At 48.5% G+C, this 27496-nt stretch overlaps 1 protein-coding gene across 1 annotated transcript; it reads left to right on the top strand.

Moving 5' to 3' along the window:
* Window positions 1-27496, top strand: STX5 (syntaxin 5). Its single transcript, XM_038764342.1, is given in 13 exon segments — window positions 1-63; window positions 253-598; window positions 4643-4768; window positions 4770-4890; window positions 10597-10667; window positions 10772-10827; window positions 10934-11004; window positions 14796-14912; window positions 15005-15061; window positions 15161-15242; window positions 20503-20609; window positions 24312-24433; window positions 26699-27496. Coding segments are annotated over 11 exon segments (1071 nt in total). The 5' UTR covers window positions 1-63; window positions 253-598; window positions 4643-4661; the 3' UTR covers window positions 26859-27496.

Here is a 27496-nt window from a genome sequence, read left to right as displayed (position 1 = left end):
TCGGCCTCCGGTCCGGTTGTCGGTGGGTCCGGGGGGCCGGGGGAGCAGCGGCAGGCGGAGCAGGTTTGGCGGGAGCGGGAGGAGGAGGAGGCCGCGGCGGCGGAGCGGAGGTGCGGGGCGCGGGGGGCGGCGGGTTGGGGCCGGGGGAGGGGGTGGGGAGGGCTGCTGGGAGGAGGGGGCGTAATGGGGGGAGGGGAGGGAAGGGGAGGGGAGCCGGCCGGCCTCACCCCGCCCCATTGATGCCGCTTGCAGCCCGTCGGAGAGGCGCGCGTCGGGAGGAGCAGCCGGGCCAGCCAATCGGCGGCGGGAGGAGGCGGGGCGGACCCGCCGGGCCAGCCAATCGGCGCCGGTAGGAGGTGGGGAGCGCCAGCCGGGCCAGCCAATCAGCGACGGGGACAGGCGGGCGGAGCAGCGGCGACGGCCGATCGGCGTCGAAAGGGGGCGAGGAGGAGCAGCCGGGCCGGCCAATCAGCGTCGGGAGGAGCAGCTGGGTCGGCCAATCAGCGCCGGGAGGAGGCGGGGAGGAGCAGCTGGGTCGGCCAATCAGCGTCTGAAGGAGGCGGGGCGGTGCAGTTGGGCCGGCCAATCAGCGTCGGACGTAAGCGGGGAGGCGGGGCTGGATGGAGGGGAGGGTTTTCCGGCTTCATAGCAACATTTTGGTTCATTCAGTCGTATTATTATTATTATTATTATTATTATTATTATTATTATTATTACTATAATTATTATTAAGTAATCACGTATCATCTCTCCCCCTTTTAGACTGTGAGCCCACTGTTGGGTAGGGACTGTCTCTATACGTTGCCAATTTGTACTTCCCAAGCGCTTAGTACAGTGCTCTGCACGTAGTAAGCGCTCAATAAATACGATTGATTGATGTATTATTATGGGAAGCAGCGTGGCTGAGTCGTAAGAGCCCGGCCTTGGGAGTCCTGAGGTCGAGGGTTCTAATTCCGGCTCTGCCACTTATTATAATAATAATAATGATGGCATTTATTAAGCGCTTAGTATGTGCAAAGCACTGTTCTAAGCGCTGGGGAGGTTACAAGGCGATCAGGTGGTCCCACGGGGGGCTCACAGTCTTCATCCCCATTTGACAGATGAGGTAACTGAGGCCCAGAGAAATGAAGTGATTTGCCCCAAGTCACCCACCTGACAATCGGCGGAGCCGGGATTCGAACCCATGACCTCAGACTCCAAAGCCCGGGCTCTTTCCACTGAGCCGCGCTGCTTCCCTTTCCCACTTGTCAGCCGGGTGACTTTGGGCAAGTCACTTCACTTCTCCGGGCCTCAGTTCCCTCATCTGTAAAATGGGAATGAAGTCTGTGGGCCCTACGTTGGACAACCTCATCACCTAGTGCTTAGAACAGTGCTTAGCACACAGTAAGCACTTAACAAATACCATTATTATTATTATTATTATTGAGTGCTTACTGTGTGCAGAGCACTGGACTAAGTGCTTGTTTGTGTGTGTGTGTGTGTATCCCAGGTTGGGACACCTCCCTCAGTTATTCATTCATTGAATCATATTTATTGAGCGCCTACTGTGTGCAGAGCACTGGACTAAGCGCTTGTTTGTGTGTGTGTGTGTGTGTGTGTGTGTATCCCAGGGTGGGACACCTCCCCCAGTTATTCATTCATTCATTCAATCGTATTTATTGAGCGCTTACTGTGTGTGGAGCGCTGTAGTAAGCGTTTGGAAAGGACGATCCCCGCCCAACAACGGGCTCCCAGTCCTGGTCCTCCCCCCAGCTCCTCACCCTTTGAGGCACCATCGGTTTCCCTCCCTCTCCCTCGGAGCTGGAAGACAAGGCAGCCCCAAGGCCAAGGCAGGCTCGGGCTTAAAGCAGCGGGGCAGAGGTTGTGGGTTCTAATCCCGGCTCCGCCACATGTCTGCTGGGTGACCAAGCAGTGGCGAGAGCCCGGGCTCGGGAGTCAGAGATCGTGGGTTCTAATCCCACCGGTTGTCAGCTGTTTGACTATGGGCAAGTCGCTTCACTTCTCTGGGCCTCAGTTCCCTCATCTGGAAAATGGGGATGAAGACTGTGAGCCCCATGTGGGGCAACCAGATCCCCTTGTATCCCCCCCAGCACTTAGAATAGTGCTTTGCACATAGTAAGCACTTAACAAATACCATTATTATTATTATTATTGGCACAGTAAGCGCTTAACAAATGCCACCATTTTCTTTTTTCTTTTTTTTTTTTTTTTTACTTCTCTGGGCCTCAGTGATCTCATCTATAAAATGGGGATATTATTATTATTATTATTGGCACAGTAAGCACTTAACAAATGTCACCATTTTCTTTTCTTTTCTTTTTCTTTACTTCTCTGGGCCTCAGTGATCCCATCTATAAAATGGGGATATTATTATTATTATTATTGGCACAGTAAGCGCTTAACAAATGCCACCATTTTCTTTTTTCTTTCCTTTTTTTTTTTTTACTTCTCTGGGCCTCAGTGATCCCATCTATAAAATGGGGATATTATTATTATTATTATTATTGGCACAGTAAGCGCTTAACAAATGCCACCATTTTCTTTTTTCTTTTCTTTTTTTTTTTTTTTTTTTTACTTCTCGGGGCCTCAGTGATCCCATCTGTAAAATGGGGATTAAGACTGTGAGCCCCATGTGGGACAGCCTGATCACCTTGTATCTATCCCAGTGATGGCATTTATTAAGCGCTTACTATGTGCCAAGCACTGTTCGAAGCGCTGGGGAGGTACAAGATGATCAGGTTGTCCCACAGGGGGGCTCACGGTCTTAATCCCCATTTTACAGATGAGGCCCTGTCTCTCCCTTTCCCACTGGCCCTTCTAACCTCTCCCGCCTTAATAATAGTAATAATGGCATTTGTTAAGCGCTTACTACGTGCCAAGCACTGTTCTAAGCGCTGGGGGGGATACAAGGTGATGAGGTTGTCCCATGTGGGGCTCACAGTCTTCATCCCCATTTTCCAGATGAGATAATTTGAGGCCCAGTGAAGTGACTTGCCCAAAGTCACTCAGCTGACAGTTGGCGGAGCCGGGATTCGAACCCATGACCTCTGACTCCAAAGCCCGCGATCTTTCCACTGAGCCACGCTGCTTCTCTGACAGATACCGTCATTATATTATTATTATTATAAGTACGATCGATTCCTCTCCCCCTCCTCCCCCTCTCCATCCCCACCGCCTTCCCTCCTTCCCTTCCCCACAGCACCTGTATATATGTTTGTATGGATTTATTACTCTATTTTACTTGTACATATCTATTCTGTTTCTTTGATTTTGTTAATATGTTTTGTTTTGTTGTCCACCTCCCCCTTCTAGACCATGAGCCCACCGTTGGGTAGGGACCATCTCTATATGTTGCCAGCTTGCCCTTCCCAGTACTGTATATACGTTTGTACGGATTTATTACTCTATTTATTTTACTTGTACATATCTCTTCTACTTATTTTATTTTGTTAATATGTTTTGTTTTGTTTTCTGTCTCCCCCTTCTAGACTGTGAGCCCGCCGTTGGGTAGGGACCGTCTCTATATGTTGCCAACTTGCCCTTCCCAGTACTGTATATACGTTTGTATGGATTTATTACTCTATTTATTTTACTTGTACATATCTCTTCTACTTATTTTATTTTGTTAATATGTTTTGTTTTGTTGTCCGCCTCCCCCTTCTAGACTGTAAGCCCACCGTTGGGTAGGGACCGTCTCTGTATGTTGCCAACTTGCCCTTCCCAGTGCTGTATATATGTTTGTGCGGATTTATTACTCTATTTATTTACTTGTACATATCTCTTCTACTTATTTTATTTTGTTAATATGTTTGGTTTTGTTGTCTGCCTCCCCCTTCTAGACCGTGAGCCCGCCGTTGGGTAGGGACCGTCTCTATATGTTGCCAACTTGCCCTTCCCAGTACTGTATATATGCTTGTACGGATTTATTACTCTATTTATTTTACTTGTACATATCTCTTCTACTTCTTTTATTTTGTTAATATGTTTGGTTTTGTTGTCCGCCTCCCCCTTCTAGACCGTGAGCCCGCCGTTGGGTAGGGACCGTCTCTATATGTTGCCAACTTGCCCTTCCCAGTACTGTATATATGCTTGTACGGATTTATCACTCTATTTATTTTACTTGTACATATCTCTTCTATTTATTTTATTTTGTTAATATGTTTTGTTTTGTTTTCTGTCTCCCCCTTCTAGACTGTGAGCCCACCATTGGGTAGGGACCGTCTCTATATGTTGCCAACTTGCCCTTCCCAGTGCTGTATATACGTTTGTACGGATTTATTACTCTATTTATTTTACTTGTACCTATCTCTTCTACTTATTTTATTTTGTTAATATGTTTGGTTTCGTTGTCCGCCTCCCCCTTCTAGACCGTGAGCCCGCTGTTGGGTAGGGACCGTCTCATTTATTTTACCTGTACATATCTCTTCTACTTCTTTTATTTTGTTAATATGTTTGGTTTTGTTGTCCGCCTCCCCCTTCTAGACGGTGAGCCCGCTCTTGGGTAGGGACTGTCTCTCCATGTTTCCCAAGCGCTTAGTCCAGTGCTCTGCACACAGGAAGCGCTCAGTAAATACGATTGATTGATTGATTGATTGATTGAATGAAGGTCGGGGAGGGAATGACCCTTGCCTCTCCGCTACAGGACGAGGTTATGCGTCTCGATGAACACGCGGAAACGCTACGGATCTAAGAACACGGATCAGGGAGTGTACCTCGGTCTGTCCAAGACGCAGGTCGTGCCCCCCGCAGCGCCCGGAGGCAGCGGCGCCCGCCCCCCCCGCGCCCCCCGCCGCGGCCCCGGCCCCGGCCCCTCGCCCGCCGGACACCATGTCCTGCCGAGACCGGACCCCGGAGTTCCTCTCCGCCTGTAAATCCCTGCAGAGCCGGCAGGTGAGTCGCCGGGAAGCCTGGCGGAAACGGGGAAGGAGCCAGTGACCTCCGCCGCTGGGAGAGATCATCATCATCAGTCGTATTTATTGAGCGCTTACGACGTGCAGAGCACTGTACTAAGCGCTTGAAAAAATAATAATTGCATTTATTAAGCGCTTACGATGTGCAAACCACCGTTCTAAGCGCTGGGGGGGATACGAGGTGATCAGGTTGTCCCACTTGGGGCTCACAGTCTTCATCCCCATTTGACAGATGAGGTCACTGAGGCACAGAGAAATTAAGTGGCTTGCCCAAGGACACACAGCTGACAGATGGCAGAGGCGGGACTCGAAGCCATGACCTCTGACTCCCAAGCCCGGGCTCTTTCCACTGAGCCACGCCGCTTCCCCTAGAGATGCCCCGGGAAGCGCTTAGTCCAGTGCTCCGCACACAGTAAGCGCCCGATAAATACGATTGAATGAATGAGTTGGCCGGGAGGAGGTTCCCGCCTCTTCTGCCGTCATCCGGAGTCCAGTTCTGGGAATTGGGGAGTAGTCAATCAGGCGCTTACTATGTGTCCAGAGCACTGCCACTCGCCAGCTGTGTGACTTACCGTGAGCCCGCTGTTGCGTAGAGATTGGCTCCATCTGTTGCCAAATTGTACTTCCCAAGCGCTCAGTACAGTGCTCTGCACTTAGTAAGCGCCCAATAAATGCGATTGAATGAATGAGTTGCCCGGGAGGAGGTTCCCGCCTCTTCTGCCGTCATCCGGAGTCCAGTTCTGGGAATTGGGGAGTAGTCAATCGGGCGCTTACTATGTGTGCTGAGCACTGCCACTCGTCAGCTGTGTGACGTACCGTGAGCCCGCTGTTGGGCAGGGACCGTCTCTATATGTTGCCAAATTGTAGTTCCCAAGCGCTTAGTCCAGTGCTCTGCACATAGTAAGCGCCCGATAAATGCGATTGAATGAATGAGTTGCCCGGGAGGAGGTTCCCGCCTCTTCTGCCGTCCTCCGGAGTCCAGTTCTGGGAATTGGGGAGTAGTCAATCGGGCGCTTACTATGTGTGCAGAGCACTGCCACTCGTCAGCTGTGTGACGTACCGTGAGCCCGTTGTTGGGTAGGGATTGTCTCCATCTGTTGCCAAATTGTACTGTCCAAGCGCTCAGTACAGTGCTCTGCACACAGTAAGCGCCCGATAAATACGATTGAACGAATGAGTTGCCCGGGAGGAGGTTCCCGCCTCTTCTGCCGTCATCTGGAGTCCAGTTCTGGGAACTGGGGAGTAGTCAATCGGGCGCTTACTATGTGTGCCGAGCACTGCCACTCGCCAGCTGTGTGACTTACCGTGAGCCCGTTGTTGGGTAGGGATTGGCTCCATCTGTTGCCAAATTGTACTGTCCAAGCGCTTAGTACAGTGCTCTGCACACAGTAAGCGCCCGATAAATACAGTTGAATGAATGAGTTGCCCGGGAGGAGATTCCCGCCTCTTCTGCCGTCATCTGCAGTCCAGTTCTGGGAATTGGGGAGTAATCAATTGGGCGCTTACTATGTGTGCCGAGCACTGCCACTCGCCAGCTGTGTGACTTACCGTGAGCCCGTTGTTGGGTAGGGATTGGCTCCATCTGTTGCCAAATTGTACTTCCCAAGTGCTTAGTCCAGTGCTCCGCACACAGTAAGCGCCCAGTAAATACGATTGAACGAATGAGTTGCCCGGGAGGAGGTTCCCGCCTCTTCTGCCATCATCCGGAGTCCAGTTCTGGGAACTGGGGAGTAGTCAATCGGGCGCTTACTATGTGTGCCGAGCACTGCCACTCGCCAGCTGTGTGACTTACCGTGAGCCCGCTGTTGGGTAGAGATTGGCTCCATCTGTTGCCAAATTGTACTTCCCAAGCGCTCAGTACAGTGCTCTGCACATAGTAAGCGCCCGATAAATGCGATTGAATGAATGAGTTGCCCGGGAGGAGGTTCCCGCCTCTTCTGCCGTCATCTGGAGTCCAGTTCTGGGAATTGGGGAGTAATCAATCGGGCGCTTACTATGTGTGCCGAGCACTGCCACTCGCCAGCTGTGTGACGTACCGTGAGCCCGCTGTTGGGCAGGGACCGTCTCTATATGTTGCCAAATTGTAGTTCCCAAGCGCTCAGTACAGTGCTCTGCACATAGTAAGCGCCCAATAAATGCAATTGAATGAATGAGTTGCCCGGGAGGAGGTTCCCGCCTCTTCTGCCGTCATCCGGAGTCCAGTTCTGGGAATTGGGGAGTAGTCATTTGGGCGCTTACTATGTGTGCAGAGCACTGCCACTCGTCAGCTGTGTGACTTACCGTGAGCCCGTTGTTGGGTAGGGATTGTCTCCATCTGTTGCCAAATTGCACTTCCCAAGCGCTTAGTACAGCACCTGTATATATGTTTGTACGGATTTATTACTTTATTTTATTTGTACATATTTATTCTATTTATTTTATTTTGTTAATATGTTTTGTTCTCTGTCTCCCCCTTCTAGACTGTGAGCCCGCTGTTGGGTAGGGACCGTCTCTAGATGTTGTCGACTTGTCCTTCCCAAGCGCTCAGTACAGTGCCCTGCACACAGTAAGCGCTCAAGAAGTACAATTGAATGAATGAATGAATTAGAGAAGCCGTGTGGCCTAGCGGATAGAGCACGGGCCGGGAAATCAGAAGCAACCGGTCTCTAATCCCGGCCCCGCAGCGTATCAGGTGTGTGACCTTGGCCCGGTCACTTCGCTTCTCTTTGCCTCAGTTGCCTCGACTGTAAAGTGAGGATAGATACAAGATGATCAATCAATCAATCAATCGTATTTATTGAGCGCTTACTGTGTGCAGAGCACTGGACTAAGCGCTTGGGAAGGACAAGTAGATCCTCACTGTACAGATGAGGCCCAGAGAAGCGAAGTGACTTGTCCGAGGCCGCACAGCAGACTCGGGGCAGAGCCGGGATTCGAACCCAGGTCCCCCGACTCCCAGGCTGGTCGGGACTCTAACCCCTAGGCCACGCTGCGTCTCAACCTCGAGCTCAACTGAGGAATCTACCATAGTTAAGACTGAATAATAATAATTATGATGGTATTTGTTAAATGTCTTTTAGACCGTGAGCCCACTGTTGGGTAGGGACTGTCTCTGTATGTTGCCGATTTGTACTTCCCAAGCGCTTAGTACAGTGCTCTGCACATAGTAAGCGCTCAATAAACACGATTGATGATAAGCGCTTACTATGTGCAAAGCACCGCTCTAAGCGCTGAAAAAATAGATATCGCTAGTAGAGCCTTTCCTATATATATGTATATATGTTTGTACGTATTTATTACTCTAACTTGTACATATTTACTCTACTTTTTTTATTTTGTTAATATGTTTTGTTGTCTGTCTCCCCCTTCTAGACTGTGAGCCCACTGTTGGGTAGGGACCGCCTCTAGATGTTGCCGACTTGGACTTCCCAAGCGCTTATTACAGTGCTCTGCACACAGTAAGTGCTCAATAAATCAATCAATCAATCAATCGTAAATACGATTGATAAATACGATCGAATGAAAGAAGGAATGAGGACTAAGACTGTGAGCCTTCTGCCGGACAGGGACCGTGTCTAACCTGATTAGCTGGTGTCCAGCCCGGTGCTCGGGAGACTGCCTGGCACGTAGTAAGCGCTTAGCAAATACCATTAAAAAAATCGTGGTTGAGGAAACTGGCCCGGTCACTTTGCTTCTCTGTGCCTCAGTTGCCTCGACTGTAAAATGAGGAATAAGACTGTGAGCCTTCTGCCGGACAGGGACCATAATCTGATTAGCATATCTATTCTATTTATTTTATTTTGTTAGTATGTTTGGTTTTGTTCTCTGTCTCCCCCTTTTAGACTGTGAGCCCACTGTTGGGTAGGGACTGTCTCTATATGTTGCCAACTTGTACTTCCCAAGCGCTTAGTACAGTGCTCTGCACACAGTAAGCGCTCAGTAAATACGATTGATGATGATGATTAGCTGGTATCCAACCCGGTGCTCGGGAGACTGCCTGGCACATAGTAAGCGCTTAGCAAATACTGTAAAAAAAATCGTGGATGAGGAAACTGGCCCGGTCACTTTGCTTCTCTGTGCCTCAGTTGCCTCGACTGTAAAATGAGGACTAAGGCTGTGAGCCTTATGCCGGACAGGGACCGTGTCTAACCTGATTAGCCGGTGTCCAGCCCGGTGCTCGGGAGACTGCCTGGCACGTAGTAAGCGCTTAGCAAATACCGTAAAAAAAATCGTGGATGAGGAAACTGGTCCGGTCACTTGGCTTCTCTGTGCCTCAGTTGCCTCGACTATTAAAATGAGGACTAAGACTGTGAGCCTTATGCCGGACAGGGACCGTGTCTAACCTGATTAGCTGGTGTCCAGCCCGGTGCTCGGGAGACTACATGGCACATAGTAAGCGCTTAGCAAATACCATAAAAAAAATCGTGGATGAGGAAACTGGCCCGGTCACTTCGCTTCTCTGTGCCTCAGTTGCCTCGACTGTAAAATGAGGACTGAGACTGTGAGCCTTATGCCAGACAGGGACCGTAATCTGATTAGCATATCTATTCTATTTATTTTATTTTGTTAGTATGTTTGGTTTTGTTCTCTGTCTCCCCTTTTTAGACTGTGAGCCCACTGTTGGGTAGGGACTGTCTCTATATGTTGCCAACTTGTACTTCCCAAGCGCTTAGTACAGTGCTCTGCACACAGTAAGCGCTCAGTAAATACGATTGATGATGATGATTAGCTGGTATCCAACCCGGTGCTCGGGAGACTGCCTGGCACATAGTAAGCGCTTAGCAAATACCATAAAAAAAATATGGATGAGGGAACTGGTCCAGTCACTTCGCTTCTCTGTGCCTCAGTTGCCTCGACTGTTAAATGAGGACTAAGACTGTGAGCCTTATGCCGGACAGGGACCGTGTCTAACCTGATGAGCTGGTGTCCAGCCCGGTGCTTGGGAGACTGCCTGGCATGTAGTAAACGCTTAACAAATACCATTAAAAAAGTCGTGGATGAGGAAACTGGCCCGGTCACTTCGCTTCTCCGTGCCTCAGTTGCCTCGACTATAAAATGAGGACTAAGACTGGGAGCCTTATGCCGGACAGGGACCGTGTCTAACCTGATTAGCTGGTGTCCAGCCCGGTGCTCGGGAGAGTGCCTGGCACATAGTAAGCGCTTAGCAAATACCATAAAAAAAATGTGGATGAGGAAACTGGTCCGGTCACTTGGCTTCTCTGTGCCTCAGTTGCCTCGACTGTAAAATGAGGAATAAGACTGTGAGCCTTATGCCGGACAGGGACCGTGTCCAACCTGATTACCTGGTGTTCAGCCCGGTGCTCGGGAGACTGCCTGGAACATAGTAAGCACTTAGCAAATACCATAAAAAAAATCGCGGATGAGGAAACTGAGGAAAAGAGAAGCAAAAAGTGACCCGATAGCACACACCCCTTGACCAACAGCACGTAGGGGAACGCGGCCAATTCTCCCGACCACACGCTGTAGTCTGTCCAGATAACCGTGCGTCGTCGGAGGGACGTCCCCCGATTCCCCGACGGCGTTCAGTCTGGAGGGCCCGGTGGAAACGCCCGCCGCGGCCGGACGGAAAGAAAGATAAGAAGCGCTTATTAAGCGCTTATTAAGCTTAATAGCTTCCGGAAAGAGGAAGGGCAGGAGGGGAGTGCGAGGGATCCGCCGACTTCCCCTCCCGATCTTTGCCTCGTAGAACGGGCTGCAGACCAGTCGACCGGCCCTGAGCGCCGTCCGGCAGCGCAGCGAATTCACCCTCATGGCCAAGTGAGTTGGGGAGGGGGAGGTGGGGCGGGTGGAGACGGGCAGCTTGAAGGCCTCCCGCTCCTGGGCCCGCGACTTGGACCGGACTTCCCTCCCCTCCGTTGCAGGCACATCGGGAAGGACCTAAGCAATACCTTCGCCAAGCTGGAAAAGCTGACGATCCGTGAGTGTCGGCGGGAGCCCTTGGGGTGGCCGGGGCGGCTTCCGGTCAGGTGCGCGACCACCTTTTCTTCTTTTCCTCCTTTTCTTCTCAACGTTCCTCTTGACAGTGGCGAAGCGCAGGTCCCTGTTTGATGACAAAGCGGTGGAGATTGAAGAGCTCACTTACATCATCAAACAGGTGAGGCGGAGAGTCAGGCGCCGAGAGCAACGACGGTTGGGGTATCCGTCGAGCGCTTACCGTGGGCCGGGTCCGAGGAACCCGTCCCTGTCTCACGTGGGACTCTCCGGTCTTAATCTCCGTTTTCTTGGGGAGGTGACAGGCCCGGAGAAGGGAAATGACTTGTCCACGGTCACACGGCAGTCGAGGGGTGGAGCTGGGATTAGAACCCTGTCCCCTAGACCTGTGCTCTGTCCACCGAGCCACGTTGCTTCCCTGCAATCAATCAGTGGTATTTTTTGAAGCCACGTCGCTTCCCTGCAATCGATCAGTGGTATTTATTGAAGCCACGTCGCTTCCTTGCAATCGATCAGTGGTATTTATTGAAGCCACGTTGCTTCCCTGCAATCGATCAGTGGTATTTATTGAAGCCACGTTGCTTCCCTGCAATCGATCAGTGGTATTTTTTGAAGCCACGTCGCTTCCCTGCAATCGATCAGTGGTATTTTTTGAAGCCACGTTGCTTCCCTGCAATCAGTCAGTGGTATTTTTTGAAGCCATGTTGCTTCCCTGCAATCGATCAGTGGTATTTATTGAAGCCACGTTGCTTCCCTGCAATCGATCAGTGGTATTTATTGAAGCCACGTTGCTTCCCTGCAATCGATCAGTGGTATTTTTTGAAGCCACGTTGCTTCCCTGCAATCAGTCAGTGGTATTTTTTGAAGCCATGTTGCTTCCCTGCAATCAATCAGTGGTATTTATTGAAGCCACGTTGCTTCCCTGCAATCGATCAGTGGTATTTATTGAAGCCACGTTGCTTCCCTGCAATCGATCAGTGGTATTTATTGAAGCCACGTTGCTTCCCTGCAATCGATCAGTGGTATTTATTGAAGCCACGTCGCTTCCCTGCAATCGATCAGTGGTATTTATTGAAGCCACGTCGCTTCCCTGCAATCGATCAGTGGTATTTTTTGAAGCCACGTCGCTTCCCTGCAATCAATCAGTGGTATTTTTTTAAAGCCACGTCGCTTCCCTGCAATCAATCAGTGGTATTTTTTGAAGCCACGTCGCTTCCCTGCAATCAATCAGTGGTATTTATTGAAGCCACATTGCTTCCCTGCAATCGATCAGTGGTATTTATTGAAGCCACGTCGCTTCCCTGCAATCAATCAGTGGTATTTATTGAGCGCTCACCGTGTGCAGAGCGCTTGGGAGAGCACACTAGGATAATCAATCAATCAATCGTCTTTATTGAGCACTTACTGTGTGCAGAGCACTGGACTAAGCGCTTGGGAAGTCCAAGTTGGCAACATCTAGAGACGGTCCCTACCCAACAGTGGGCTCACAGGCTAAAAGGGGGAGACAGAGGACAAAACCAAACATATTAACAAAATAAAAGAAATAGAATAGATATGTACAAGTAAAATAGAGTAATAAATATGTACAAACATATATACATATATACAGGTGCTGTAGGGAAGGGAAGGAGGTAAGATGGGGGTAATAGGATAATGTAACAGACGCGTTCCCTGCCCACAACCAGCTCACGGTCTAGTGTTGTCTACAGGAATCCTCTTCCCCCTCCGCCGTGCTGTCACGCACTATAGCAATGACCTCGCTCCCTTAAACCCGCAAGCCTCCTGCTTCGGACGCCTCTCCGGAATCCTTTGCTTCTCCCGACCTCCTCATCCCACACTCTTCCCGAGACATTCCCCGTCTCCGCATGCCTTTTCCGTCTTTCGCCAGAACCTTCTGTTTCTGGAGAGCTTCCCCAGGTGACTGCCGGCTTCCTTGCTGCCGGTCCCTGCATCCTCTAGGTTATAAGGGCAAGAGAAGCCGCGTGGCTCAGTGGGAAGAGCCCAGGCTTCGGAGTCAGGGGTCATGGGTTCAAATCCCGGCTCTTCCACTTGTCAGCTGGGTGACTTGGGGCAAAGTCACTTCACTACTCTGGGCCTCAGTTCCCTCATCTGGAAAATGGGGATGAAGACTGTGATTCCCCTCCGTGGGACAACCTGATCACCTTGTAACCTCCCCGGTGCTTAGAACAGTGCTTGGCACATAGTAAGCTCTTAATAAATGCCATCATCATCATCATTATTATTATTGTAACCTCCCCAGCGCTTAGAACAGTGCTTGGCACATAGTAAGTGCTTAATAAATGCCATCATCATCATCATTATTATTATTGTAACCTCCCCAGCGCTTAGAACAGTGCTTGGCACGTAGTAAGCGCTTAATAAATGCCATCATCATCATTATTATTATTGTAACCTCCCCAGTGCTGAGAGCAGTGCTTGGCACATAGTAAGCGCTTAATAAATGCCATCATCATCATTATTATTATTGTAACCTCCCCAGCGCTGAGAAGAGTGCTTGGTACATAGTAAGCACTTAATAAATGCCATCATCATCATTATTATTATTATTATTGTAACCTCCCCAGTGCTTAGAACAGTGCTTGGCACATAGTAAGTGCTTAATAAATGCCATCATCATCATTATTATTATTGTAACCTCCCCAGCGCTGAGAGCAGTGCTTGGCACATAGTAAGCGCTTAATAAATGCCATCATCATATCATTATTATTATTGTAACCTCCCCAGCGCTTAGAACAGTGCTTGGCACATAGTAAGCGCTTAATAAATGCCATCATTATTATTATTATTATTATTACAATTTCCTCTGATCAAGCGATCGTATTTATGGAGTGCTTACCGCGTGCAGAGCACTGTACTAAGCGCTTGGGAGAGTCCACTAGAACAATATGGCAGGCACGTTCCCTGCCCACAATGAGCTGACGGCCGGCGGTCATAAAACCGGGGGTGTCCACGTCATCCGGGCTCTGAAATCGGACTTGTTTCTTGTGAGTCACTAGGTGGTTTCTTTGCCCATCCTTGGTGGCGGGGGTAGTAGTATCAATCAATCAATCAGTCGTATTTATTGAGCGCTTCCTGTGTGCAGAGCACTGGACCAAGCACTTGGGAAGTCCAAGTTGGCAACATATAGAGACGATCAATCAATCAATCATATTTATTGAGCGCTTCCTGTGTGCAGAGCACTGGACCAAGCGCTTGGGAAGTCCAAGTTGGCAACATATAGAGACGATCAATCAATCAATCGTATTTATTGAGCGCTTCCTGTGTGCAGAGCACTGGACCAAGCACTTGGGAAGTCCAAGTTGGCAACATATAGAGACGGTCAATCAATCAGTCAATCGTATTTATTGAGCGCTTCCTGTGTGCAGAGCACTGGACCAAGGGCTTGGGAAGTACAAGTTGGCAACATATAGAGACGATCAATCAATCAATCGTATTTATTGAGCGCTTCCTGTGTGCAGAGCACTGGACCAAGCGCTTGGGAAGGACAAGTTGGCAACATATAGAGACGGTCAATCAATCAATTGTATTTATTGAGCGCTTCCTGTGTGCAGAGCACTGGACCAAGCGCTTGGGAAGGACAAGTTGGCAACATCTAGAGACGGTCCCTACCCAACAGTGGGCTCACAGTCTAAAAGGGGGAGACAGTATGAATGAGTACTAGTATGAATAGTAGTCCTAATAATAAGTGCTTACTGTGTGTGGAGCGCTGTGCTAAGCGCTGGGAAGGAATCATCATCATCAATCGTATTTATTGAGCGCTTACTGTGTGCAGAGCACTGGACTGAGCGCTTGGGAAGGACAAGTTGAATTCACGGTCCCCGTATCCCCGGGCGGGCGGGGATGGAGGAACCGGCGGGACGCACGGCCGGCGGGAAGGGGAGGACGGGGGGGACGGCCGCCCCAGGTGACCCCCGTTTCCCCGGACCCGCGCAGGACATCAACAGCCTCAACAAGCAGATCGCCCAGCTGCAGGACTTCGTGAGAGCCAAGGGGAGCCAGAGCGGCCGCCACCTGCAGACCCACTCCAACACCATCGTGGTCTCCTTGCAGGTGAGGGCCGGGGGGCGAGGCCAGGCGGGGTGGCCGGCGCGGGGAGGGAAGGCTTGCCGGCCCTCACCGACTCTCTTCCTCCCCGTCTCCAGTCCAAACTGGCGTCCATGTCCAACGACTTCAAGTCGGTGCTGGAAGTGAGGACAGAGGTGAGAAGGGGGGTGAGGGCCCAGAGGGAGGTCGGGCGCTTCACGGGGGGCGGCTCCCGCCCCGCCGGGCACCGACCCCCTCTCTCCCGTCGACCGCAGAACCTGAAGCAGCAGAGAAGCCGCAGGGAGCAGTTCTCCCGGGCCCCGGTGTCGGCCCTTCCCCTCGCTCCCAACCACTTGGGTGAGTGACCCCCCCCCCCCCTCCGCCCCCCTCATCCTCATCAATCGTATTTATTGAGCGCTTACTGGGTGCAGAGCACCGGACTAAGCGCCTGGGGAGTACGAGTTGGCAACATAAAATGAATAGAATAGATCTGTACAAGTACAATATGTTTGTACGTATTTGTTACTCTATTTATTTTACTTGTACAGATCTATTTATTTTATTTTGTTGGTATGTTTGGTTACTCTATTTATTTTACTTGTACAGATCTATTCTATTTATTTTATTTTGTTAGTATGTTTGGTTTTGTTCTCCGTCTCCCCCTTTTAGACTGTGAGGCAACCTAAAATGAATATGTGAATTTTAGACTGTGAGCCCACTGTTGGGTAGGGACTGTCTCTATATTTTACCAATTTGTACTTCCCAAGCGCTTAGTCCAGTGCTCTGCACATAGTAAGCGCTCAGTAAATACGATTGATGATGATCAATCAATCAGTCAGTCGTATTTATTGAGCGCTTACTGTGTGCAGAGCACTGTAGTAAGCGCTTGGGATGTACAAGCTGGTAACATATAGAGACAGACTCTACCCAACAGTGGACTCACAGTCTTGAAGGGGGAGACAGAGTACAAAACCAAGCATACTAACAAAATAAAATGAATAGAATAGATAGGTACAAGTAAAATAAATAAATAGAGTAATAAATCTGTACAAACATATATACATATATACAGGTGCTGTGGGGAAGGGAAGGAGGTAAGATGTGGGGGATGGAGAGGGGGTCGAGGGGGAGAGGAAGGAAGGGGCTCAGTCTGGGAAGGCCTCCTGGAGGAGGTGAGCTCTCAGTAGGGCCTTGAAGGGATGATGATGAATAGAATAGATCTGTACAAGTACAATATGTTTGTATATATTTGTTACTCTGTTTTACTTGTCCATATCTATTCTATTTATTTTATTTTGTTAGTATGTTTGGTTTTGTTCTCTGTCTCCCCCTTTTAGACTGTGAGCCCACTGTTGGGTAGGGACTGTCTCTAGATGTTACCAATTTGTACTTCCCAAGCACTTAGTACAGTGCTCTGCACATAGTAAGCGCTCAATAAATACAATTGATGATGATGATGAATAGAATAGATCTGTACAAGTACAATATGTTTGTACATATTTGTTACTCTATTTTACTTGTACAGGTCTATTCTATTTATTTTATTTTGTTAGTATGTTTGGTTTTGTGCTCCGTCTCCCCCTTTTAGACTGTGAGCCCGCTGTTGGGTAGGGGCTGTCTCTAGATGTTGCCAATTTGTACTTCCCAAGCACTTAGTACAGTGCTCTGCACATAGTAAGTGCTCAATAAATACAATTGATGATGATGATGAATAGAATAGATCTGTACAAGTACAATATGTTTGTACATATTTGTTACTCTATTTATTTATTTATTTTACTTGTACATATCTATTCTATTTATTTTATTTTGTTAGTATGTTTGGTTTTGTGCTCCGTCTCCCCCTTTTAGACTGTGAGCCCGCTGTTGGGTAGGGACTGTCTCCATATGTTGCCAGTTTGTACTTCCCAAGCGCTTAGTCCAGTGCTCTCCACATAGTAAGCGCTCAATAAATACGATTGATGATGATGATGAATAGAATAGATCTGTACAAGTACAATATGTTTGTACATATTTGTTACTCTATTTTACTTGTACATATCTATTCTATTTATTTTATTTTGTTAGTATGTTTGGTTTTTTTCTCTGTCTCCCCCTTTTAGACTGTGAGCCCACTGTTGGGTAGGCACTGTCTCTATATGTTACCAATTTGTACTTCCCAAGCGCTTAGTACAGTGCTCTGCACATAGTAAGCGCTCAATAAATACGATTGATGATGAATAGAATAGATCTGTACAATACGTTTGTACATATTTGTTACTCTATTTTACTTGTACAGATGTATTCTATTGATTTTATTTTGTTGGTATGTTTGGTTTTGTTCTCTGTCTCCCCCTTTTAGACTGTGAGCCCACTGTTGGGTAGGAACTGTCTCTAGATGTTGCCAACTTGGACTTCCCAAGCGCTTAGTACAATGCTCTGCACATAGTAAGCGCTCAATAAATACGATTGATGATGATGATACATATATACAGGTGCTGTGGGGAAGGGAAGGAGGTAAGAAGGAGGTAAGATTCTATTCTAAAATCATCATCAATCGTATTTATTGAGCGCTTACTGTGTGCAGAGCACTGGACTAAGCGCTCGGGGAGTACAAGTTGGCAACATAAAATGTATAGAATAGATCTGTACAAGAGAAGCAGTGTGGCTCAGTTTAAAAAGCCCAGACTTTGGAGTCAGAGGTCATGGGTTCAAATTCCGGCTCCACCACTCGTCAGCTGTGTGACTTAGGGCAAGTCACTTCACTGGGCCTCAGTTCCCCCATCTGTCAAATGGGGATGATGACTGTGAGCCCCCCCGTGGGACAACCTGATCACCTTGTAAATTCCCCAGCGCTTAGAACAGTGCTCTGCACCTAGTAAGCGCTTAATAAATGCCATCATTATTATTGTTAATGGCGTTTATAAAGCGCTTACTATGTGCAAACCTGACCACCTTGTAAATTCCCCAGCGCTTAGAACAGTGCTCTGCACATAGTAAGCGCTTAATAACGGCCATTATTATTATTATTATTATTATGATAAGTGGAGACTGGAAGCTCGTGGTGGGCAGGGAATCTGTTGATCGTCTCATCGTCACCCTCTCCCAAGCGCTTAGTACAGTGCTCAGCACGCAGCGAGCGCTCAATAATGACGATTGAATGAACGAGCGAATGAGAATGGGGGGAGGGCAGGAGGGAGGCGCCACGTCTTGCAGCTTTTCTCGCCTCCTCCCTGCTTTCTTCTCCCTCCCTGCAGTAGTAATAATAATAATAATAATAATGGCATTTGTTAAGCGCTTACTATGTGCAAAGCACTGTTCTAAGCGCTGGGGAGGTTACAAGGTGATCAGGTTGTCCCACGGGGGGATCACAGCCTTAATCATCATCATCATCATCAATCGTATTTATTGAGCGCTTACTGTGTGCAGAGCACTGTACTAAGCGCTTGGGAAGTACAAATTGGCAACATATAGAGACGGTCCCTACCCAACAGTGGGCTCACAGTCTAAAAGGGGGAGACAGAGAACAAAACCAAACATACTAACAAAATAAAATAAATAGAATAGATATGTACAAATAATCCCAATAATAATAATAATAATGGCATTTGTTAAGCTCTTACTCTGTGGAAAGCGCTGTTCTAAGCGTTGGGGAGGTTACAGGGTGATCAGGTTGTCCCACGGCGGGCTCACAGCCTTAATCCCAATAATAATAATAATAATAATAACGGCATTTGTTAAGCGCTTACTATATGTGCAAAGCGCTGTTCTAAATGCTGGGGAGGTTACAGGGTGATCGGGTTGTCCCATGGGGGGCTCACAGCCTTAATCCCAATAATAATAATAATAATGATGGCATTTGTTAAGCGCTTACTATGTGCAAAGCGCCATTCTAAGCGCTGGGGAGGTTACAGGGTGATCAGGTTGTCCCACGGGGGGCTCACAGCCTTAATCCCAATAATAATAATAATAATAATTATGGCATTTGTTAAGCGCTTACTATGTGCCAAGCACTGTTCTAAGCGCTGGGGAGGTTACAGGGTGATCAGGTTGTCCCACGGGGGGCTCACAGCCTTAATCCCAATAATAATAATAATAATAATAATAATAATAATAAAAATAATAATAATAATCATAATGGCATTTGTTATGCGCTTACTATGTGCAAAGTGCTGTTCTAAGCGCTGGGGAGGTTACAAGGTGATCAGGTTGTCCCACGGGGGGCTCACAGCCTTAATCCCAATAATAATAATAATAATAACGGCATTTGTTAAGCGTTTACTATGTGCAAAGCGCCGTTCTAAGCGCTGGGGAGGTTACAGGGTGATCAGGTTGTCCCATGGGGGGCTCACAGCCTTAATCCCCATTTTACAGATGAGGGAACTGAGGCCCAGAGAATCAATCAATCGTATTTATTGAGCGCTTACGGTGTGCGGAGCACTGTACGAAGCGCTTGGGAAGTCCAAGTTGGCAACATAGAGAGATGGTCCCTACCCGACAGTGGGCTCACAGTCTAGAAGGGGGAGACAGAGAACAAAACCAAACATACTAACAAAATAAAATAAATAGAATAGATAGGTACAAGTAAAAGATGAATGAATGAACAAGTCGGCGACATCTAGAGCCGGTCCCTACCCAACAGTGGGCTCACAGTCTAGAAGGAGGAGACAGAGAACAAAACCAAACATACTAACAAAATAAAATAAATAGAATAGATAGGTACAAGTAAAAGATGAATGAGTGAACAAGTCGGCGACGTCTAGAGCCGGTCCCTACCCACCAGCGGGCTCACAGTCTAGAAGTGGGGGACGGACGCCGAAACAAAACACGTGGACGGGTATCAAGTCGTCAGAACGAATAGAAATAAAGCTAGGTGCGCATCATTCCTCAAGCGCTTAGTCCAGTGCTCTGCACACAGTAAGCGCTCAATAAATACGATTGATCGATTGATCATTAACAAAATAAATGGAATAGTAAATATGGACGAGCAAAAGCGCCTCCGTGGCCGCAGCAAGTCAGGGGTGTCGGAAGACGAAGCCCAGGGGTCGACGCCGGTTTTTTGGACGTTTACGGGAGAGGGGAGAAGACCAGAACCCAGTTGGGGCTTCCCGCCCTCCCTTGTCATCCATCCGGTCGTATTTATTGAGCGCTCACTGCGTGCGGAGCGCCGGGCTTAGCGCTTGGGGAGGAGAAATGGCGGCGGTGAGGATAGTGACCGATCGATGAATATGTGAATTTTAGACTGTGAGCCCACTGTTGGGTAGGGACTGTCTCTAGATGTTGCCAATTTGTACTTCCCAAGCGCTTAGTCCAGTGCTCTGCACATAGTAAGCGCTCAATAAATACGATTGATGATGATGATGAATAGAATAGATCTGTACAAGTACAATATGTTTGTACATATTTGTTACTCTATTTATTTTACTTGTACATGTCTATTCTATTTATTTTATTTTGTTAGTATGTTTGGTTTGGTTCTCTGTCTCCCCCTTTTAGACCGTGAGCCCACTGTTGGGTAGGGACCGTCTCTAGATGTTGCCGACTTGGACTTCCCAAGCGCTTAGTACGGTGCTCTGCACATAGTAAGCGCTCAATAAGTACAATTGATGATGATGATGATGATCGGTGATGTCCTTAGGTGGCGGGGCCGCGGTGCTGGGGGCGGAGCCCCGGGCCCCCGGAGACGTGGCCATCGACATGATGGACTCGCGGACCAGTCAGCAGTTGCAGCTCATCGACGACCGGGTAACTTGGCACCGGGGCGGGGGGCGGGGGGCAGAAGAGCCGTGGGGTTGGAAGGGCTCAGGAGATGTGGAAGCAGGGGGGCTCAGTGGAAAGAGAGCCTGTATATATGTATATGAATAGACATGCATATATATATATATATATATATATGCATATACATATGCACATATATATATATATGCATATACATATGCACATATACATATATATGCCTGTATACATATATACAGATATATGCCTGTGTGTGTGTGTATATATATATACACACACACACACATATATATACATGCACATATATATATATATATATATACACATATACATATATATGCCTTTGTGTGTGTGTATATATATACACATATGCACATGTATGTATGTATGTGTGTGTATACACGTGTGTATACACATACACATACATGCATGCATATATGTGTATGTGCATATACATACGCACATATGTGTATGCATGCATGTATATGTATATATGTGCATGCGCATATACGCATGCACATATATGCATATATACGTGTATGTATATGTGCATGCATATATATGTGTATGCATGTATATGTACGTGTATATGTGTACGTGCATATACATATGCACACATATGTATGTATATGTGTGTGTATATGTGTATATATATATGTATAAATATATGTTTGTGCATATTTATTACTCTATTTTACTTGTTCATATCTATTCTATTTTATTTTGTTAGTATGTTTGGTTTTGTTCTCTGTCTCCCCCTTTTAGACTCAGTCTTTTAGACTGTGAGCCCACTGTTGGGTAGGGGCCGTCTCTATATGTTGCCAGCTTGTACTTCCCAAGCGCTTAGTACAGTGCTCTGCACACAGTAAGCGCTCAATAAATACAATTGATTGATTGATGTATATATATGTATATGCATATACATATGCATATATATATACGGGCTCTTTCCACTGAGCCACCCTGCTTCCACATCTCCTTAGCCCTTCAAACCCCACCGCTCTGCTGTATATATATACACACATGTATATGTATATGTGTATATATACATATATGTATATATACGTATATATATGTGTGTGTGTGTGTGTTCGTATATATATCCTGTATATATGTATATATGTTTGTACATATTTATTACTCTAGTTATTTATTTATTTATCTTGTACCTATCTATTCTATTTATTTTATTTTGTTAGTATGTTTGGTTTTGTTCTCTGTCTCCCCCTTCTAGACTGTGAGCCCGCTGTTGGGTAGGGACCATCTCTATGTGTTGCCGACTTGTCCTTCCCAAGCGCCTAGTCCAGTGCTCTGCACACAGTAAGCGCTCAATCAATACGATTGATTGATTGAATGAGCCCGGGCTTTGGAGTCAGAGGGCATGGGTTCAAATCCCAGCTCCGCCAGTTGTCAGCTGGGTGACTTTGGGCAAGTCACTTCACTTCTCTGGGCCCCAGTTCCCTCGTCTGGAAAATGGGGATGAAGACTGTGAGCCCCACGTGGGACAACCTGATCACCCTGTATCCCCCCAGCGCTTAGAACAGTGCTTTGCACATAGTAAGCGCTTAACAAATACCATCATTATTATGTGGGATTTGCTGATCTTCCTGCCCCGTCCCACCCCCTTGTCACCCATTCATTCATTCAATCGTATTTATTGAGCGCTTACTGTGTGCTAAGCGCTTGGGAAGTACAAGTCGGCAACATATAGAGACGGTCCCTACCCAATAATGGGCTCACAGTCTTGTCCTTCCTCAATTCTTCCTTTTCCCCTGATAATAATGATAGTTGTGGTATTTAAGTGTTTACTACTTGCCAGGCACTGTACTAAGCGCTGGGGTGGATATCAGCCGGTGGGGTTGGACACAGTCCCTGTCCCACATGGGACTCACTGTCTCAATCCCCATTTTACAGATGAGGTCACCGAGGAGTGGTGGAGTTCGAAGGGCTAAGGAGATGTGGAATTTGCTGATCTTCCCGCCTCCCCCTTGTCCTTCCTCAATTCTTCCTCTCCCCATAATAATAATAGCAATTGTGGTATTCGTTAAGCGCTTACTATGTGCCAGGAACTGGAGCGTGGCTTAGTGGAAAGAGCCCGGGCTTGGGAGTCAGAGGTCGTGGGTTCTAATCCCGGCTCCGCCACTGATCAGCCGTGTGATTTCGGGCAAGTCGTTCATTCGTTCAGTCGTATTTATTGAGCACTTATTGGGTGCAGAGCACTGTACTTCTCTGGGCCTCAGTTCCCTCATCTGGAAAATGGGGATAATGATAATAACGATGGTATTTGTTAAGTGCTTACTACGTGCCTAGCACTGTTCTAAGCGCTGGAGTCGATACAAGGTAATCAGGTTGTCCCACGTGGGGCTCACAGTCTTCCCGTCCAGGAGGCCTTCCCAGACTGAGCCCCTTCCTTCCTCTCCCCCTCGTCCCCCTCTCCATCCCCCCATCTTACCTCCTTCCCTTCCCCACAGCACCTGTATATATGTATATATGTTTGTACACATTTATTACTCTATTTATTTTACTTGTAGATATCTATTCTATTTATTTTATTTTGTTAGTATGTTTGGTTTTGTTCTCTGTCTCCCCCATCTAGACTGTGAGCCCACTGTTGGGTAGGGACCGTCTCTATATGTTGCCAATTTGTACTTCCCAAGTGCTTAGTCCAGTGCTCCGCACACAGTAAGCGCGCTCAATAAATATGATTGATTGATTGATTCCCCGACACAGAGTGAGCTGATTACCTTGTATCGGTTCTGGCGTTTAGAGCAGTGCTTGGCACATAGGAAGGGCTTAACAAGTACCGTCATTATTACTATGATTATTACTAAGGGCTGGGGTGGGCCGTCGACCCCCGGCCCATGTCCTCCCCCTGGCCCGGAATGCCCTCCCTCCACACAGCCACCAAGCTAGCTCTCTTCCTCCCTTCAAAGCCCTAATCAATCCATCAATCAATCGTATTTATTGAGCGCTTACTGTGTGCAGAGCACTGGACTAAGCGCTTGGGAGGTACAAGTTGGCAACATAAGAGAGCTCACCTCCTCCAGGAGGCCTTCCCACACTGAGCCCCCTCCTCTCCCTCCCCATCCCCCCCAACCCTACCTCCTTCCCCTCCCCACAGCACCTGTATATGTTTGTACAGATTTATTACTCTATTTATTTTACTTGTACATATTTACTATTCTATTTATTAGCCCCTTCCTTCCTCTACCCCCTCGTCCCCCTCTCCATCCCCCCATCTTACCTCCTTCCCTTCCCCACAGCACCTGTATATATGTATATATGTTTGTACAGATTTATTACTCTATTTAGTTATTTATTTTACTTGTACATATCTATTCTATTTTATTTTGTTAGTATGTTTGGTTTTGTTCTCTGTCTCCCCCTTTTAGACTGTGAGCCCACTGTTGGGTAGGGACTGTCTCTAAATGTTGCCAACTTGTACTTCCCAAGCGCTTAGTCCAGTGCTCTGTACACAGTAAGCGCTCAATAAATATGATTGATTGATTGATTTTGTTAATATGTTTTGCCTTGTTGTCTGTCTCCCCTTTCAAGACTGTGAGCCCGCTGTTGGGTAGGGACCGGCTCTAGATGTTGCCAACTTGGACTTCCCAGGCGCTTAGTCCAGTGCTGTGCACACAGTAAGCGCTCAATAAATACGATTGAATGAATGAATGAATATAAACCAACGGGGTTCTTCGTCCTTGGCAGGATTCCTACATCCAGAGCCGGGCTGACACCATGCAGAACATCGAGTCCACGATCGTGGAGCTGGGCTCCATTTTCCAGCAGCTCGCACACATGGTCAAGGAGCAGGAAGAAACCATTCAGAGGTGACGTTTCCCCGGACTCCTTAAGTCGCCTTCCCGGGGTAGCGGGGGTTCCCCCTTCTAGACTGTGAGCCCACCGTTGGGTAGGGACCGTCTCTACATGTTGCCAACTTGTGCTTCCCAAGCGCTTAGTCCAGTGCTCTGCACACAGTAAGCGCTCAATAAATACGATTGAATGAATGAATGAGTGCAGGAGGGATGGAGCCGTGGGGGTGGGGGTCTTGCGGATAGTGAAGCAAGCGTGAGCAGCAGCGTGGCTCAGTGGAAAGAGCCCGGGCTTTGGAGTCAGGGGTCATGGGTTCAAATCCCGGCTCCGCCAATTGTCAGCTGGGTGACTTTGGGCAAGTCACTTCGCTTCTCTGGGCCTCAGTTCCCTCATCTGTAAAAGTGGCGATTGAGACTGTGAGCCCCACGTGGGACAAGCTGATCACCTTGTAACCTCCCCAGCGCTTAGTACGGTGCTTTGCACATAGTAAGGGCTTAATAAATGCCATCATTATTATTATTCTCTGGGCCTCAGTTACCTCATCTGTAAAATGGGGATGAAGACTGGGAGCCCCCCCCCGTGGGACAACCTGATCACCTTGTAACCTCCCCAGCGCTTAGAACAGTGCTTTGCACATAGTAAGCACTTAATAAATGCCATCATTCATTCATTCAGTCGTATTTATTGAGCGCTTACTGTGTGCAGAGACTATACTAAGCACTTTGGAAGGACAAGTTGGCAACATATAAAGATGGTCCCGACCCAAAAACGGGCTCACAGTCTAGAAGGGGGAGACAGACAACACGAGAAGCAGTGTGGCTCAGTGGAAAGATCCCGGGAGTCAGAGGTCATGAGTTCAAATCCCGGCTCCGCCAATTGCTAGCTGTGTGACTTTGGGCAGGTCACTTCATTTCTCTGGGCCTCAGTTCCCTCATCTGGAAGAAGGGGATGCAGACTGTGAGCCTCCCCTTGGGACAACCTGATCACCTTGTCACCTCCCCAGCGCTTAGAACAGTGCTTTGCACATAGTAAGCGCTTAACAAATACCATCATCGTCATTATTATTATTAACGTAACAAAACATGTAGACAGGTGTCAAAAACATTATATATGTTATATATATATATATGTATATATGTTTGTACATATTTTTTACTCTATTTTACTTGTACATATCTATTCTATTTATTTTGTTAATATGTTTGGTTTTGTTCTCTGTCTCCCCCGTGCAGTCCAGTGCTCTGCACACAGTAAGCGCTCAATACGATTGATTGATTTGATTGATTGGGAAGTACAAGTTGGCGAAAAGGATCTCTTCAACTCTCTCATTCTCTCTCCTCCCATCCCCGATCCATTCATCCTATCACTAACGACCATTTCTCAGCTCGTCCCCATCCCGTCTCTCCTGCACTTTCCACGCACATTACACTCTGAAGACGAGGGGAAATGAAGCAGCCCCGTTGTCTCAGGGCCCTATAATGTGGGCAAAAAACCCCACGGATTCGAATTCTGGTCTCCGCATTTTTCCGGAGAGCGACGCCCTTTCCGTGTCCCAAGCCACCCTTCCCTTTCCGCCTCTCCCCTCCCCGCCTCTTCTCCAACATCAGGATAGATATTTTACTAGGCAGGCTGACCACTCTGGGCCTCCTACCGCCTCTGATCCCTATTCCTAGCGTGGGGACTCCACCATCATCATCATCAATCGTATTTATTGAGCGCTTACTATGTGCAGAGCACTGTACTAAGCGCTTGGGAAGTACAAATTGGCAACGTATAGAGACAGTCCCTACCCAACAGTGGGCTCACAGTCTAAAAAGGGGAGACAGAGAACAAAACCAAACATGCTAACAAAATAAAATAAATAGAATAGATATGTACAAGTAAAATAAATAGAGTAATAAATATGTACAAACATATATACATATATACAGGTGCTGTGGGGAAGGGAAGGAGGTAAGATGGGGGGGATGGAGAGGGGGACGAGGGGGAGAGGAAGGAAGGGGCTGAGTGTGGGAAGGCCTCCTGGAGGAGGTGAGCTCTCAGCAGGGCCTTGAAGGGAGGAAGAGAGCTAGCTTGGCGGATGGGCAGAGGGAGGCCATTCCAGGCCCGGGGGATGACGTGGGCCGGGGGTCGATGGCGGGACAGGCGAGAACGAGGTACGGGGAGGGGGGATGATCTGGGCAGAGTGAAGTATCACCATCTTTGATCGGGGAGAACTTCTGGCCCGTGAGAACCGGGGCCTCCTGCCTCTAACGGGATCCTGTCCTTGGCCTCCCCTCCAGGATCGACGAGAACGTCCTGGGCGCCCAGCTGGACGTGGAAGCGGCGCACTCGGAGATCCTCAAATACTTCCAGTCGGTGACCTCCAATCGCTGGCTCATGATCAAGATCTTCCTCATCCTCGTTGTCTTCTTCATCATCTTCGTGGTCTTCCTCGCCTGAGCCCCCCCCCCCCACCCCCCGCGGTGGCCCAGACGGGATGGATCTCCTCGGCGGGGCTCGGCTGCGGCCCATCCTCTTCGGCGTGGCGGTAGGTGGCCGGCCCCGGGGGCCGAAGAACCCCTCCTCTCTGCCGGGACTGATGAGGATGGCCCGAAACCCTCCCGCTTTTCACTTTTCTATACCTGGACTTCGCTGTGAAGGGGGCGGAAGGGATGGGGGCTCCCGGCCTCTTCCCGGGGCCCGCCGGGCCCGTTGCACACATGGGGAAGAGGCCCCTCCAAAGGAGAGGAGAGGAGGGGAAATCTAACCCGGGCACTAACTCTGTTAATCCCCTTCCCTCCATCCCACCTGGGGTCCGCCCGGTCCCCCTCGGCCCCAACCCGGGACTGCCGGTGACCGTGTCAATTGGCCCAAGGCCCCGTCACCCCCACGTTGCCCTAATTACATCAGAACTCAGCCCCAACCGGCCGTGGCCTCATTCGGGACGGGGACGCCGCAGGGGACGGGACGGGAGCCGGTTTTGGGGTGGCGACGGGCTCAGGAGTCGTCGAGGTCAGAGGCGAGCGGGGCCGGGATGGGATCGCAGCTCTACCCTTCCCTCCCCGTCCTCGATTTTTGGCCGAGCGCGTTAACCTCAT

This window comes from Tachyglossus aculeatus, chromosome 22 (assembly GCF_015852505.1).
Source record: "Tachyglossus aculeatus isolate mTacAcu1 chromosome 22, mTacAcu1.pri, whole genome shotgun sequence".
In the NCBI taxonomy this organism is placed as follows: domain Eukaryota; kingdom Metazoa; phylum Chordata; class Mammalia; order Monotremata; family Tachyglossidae; genus Tachyglossus; species Tachyglossus aculeatus.
The sequence above is the reverse complement of the archived record's forward strand: the minus strand, read 5'-3'. Positions and strand labels throughout refer to the sequence as shown.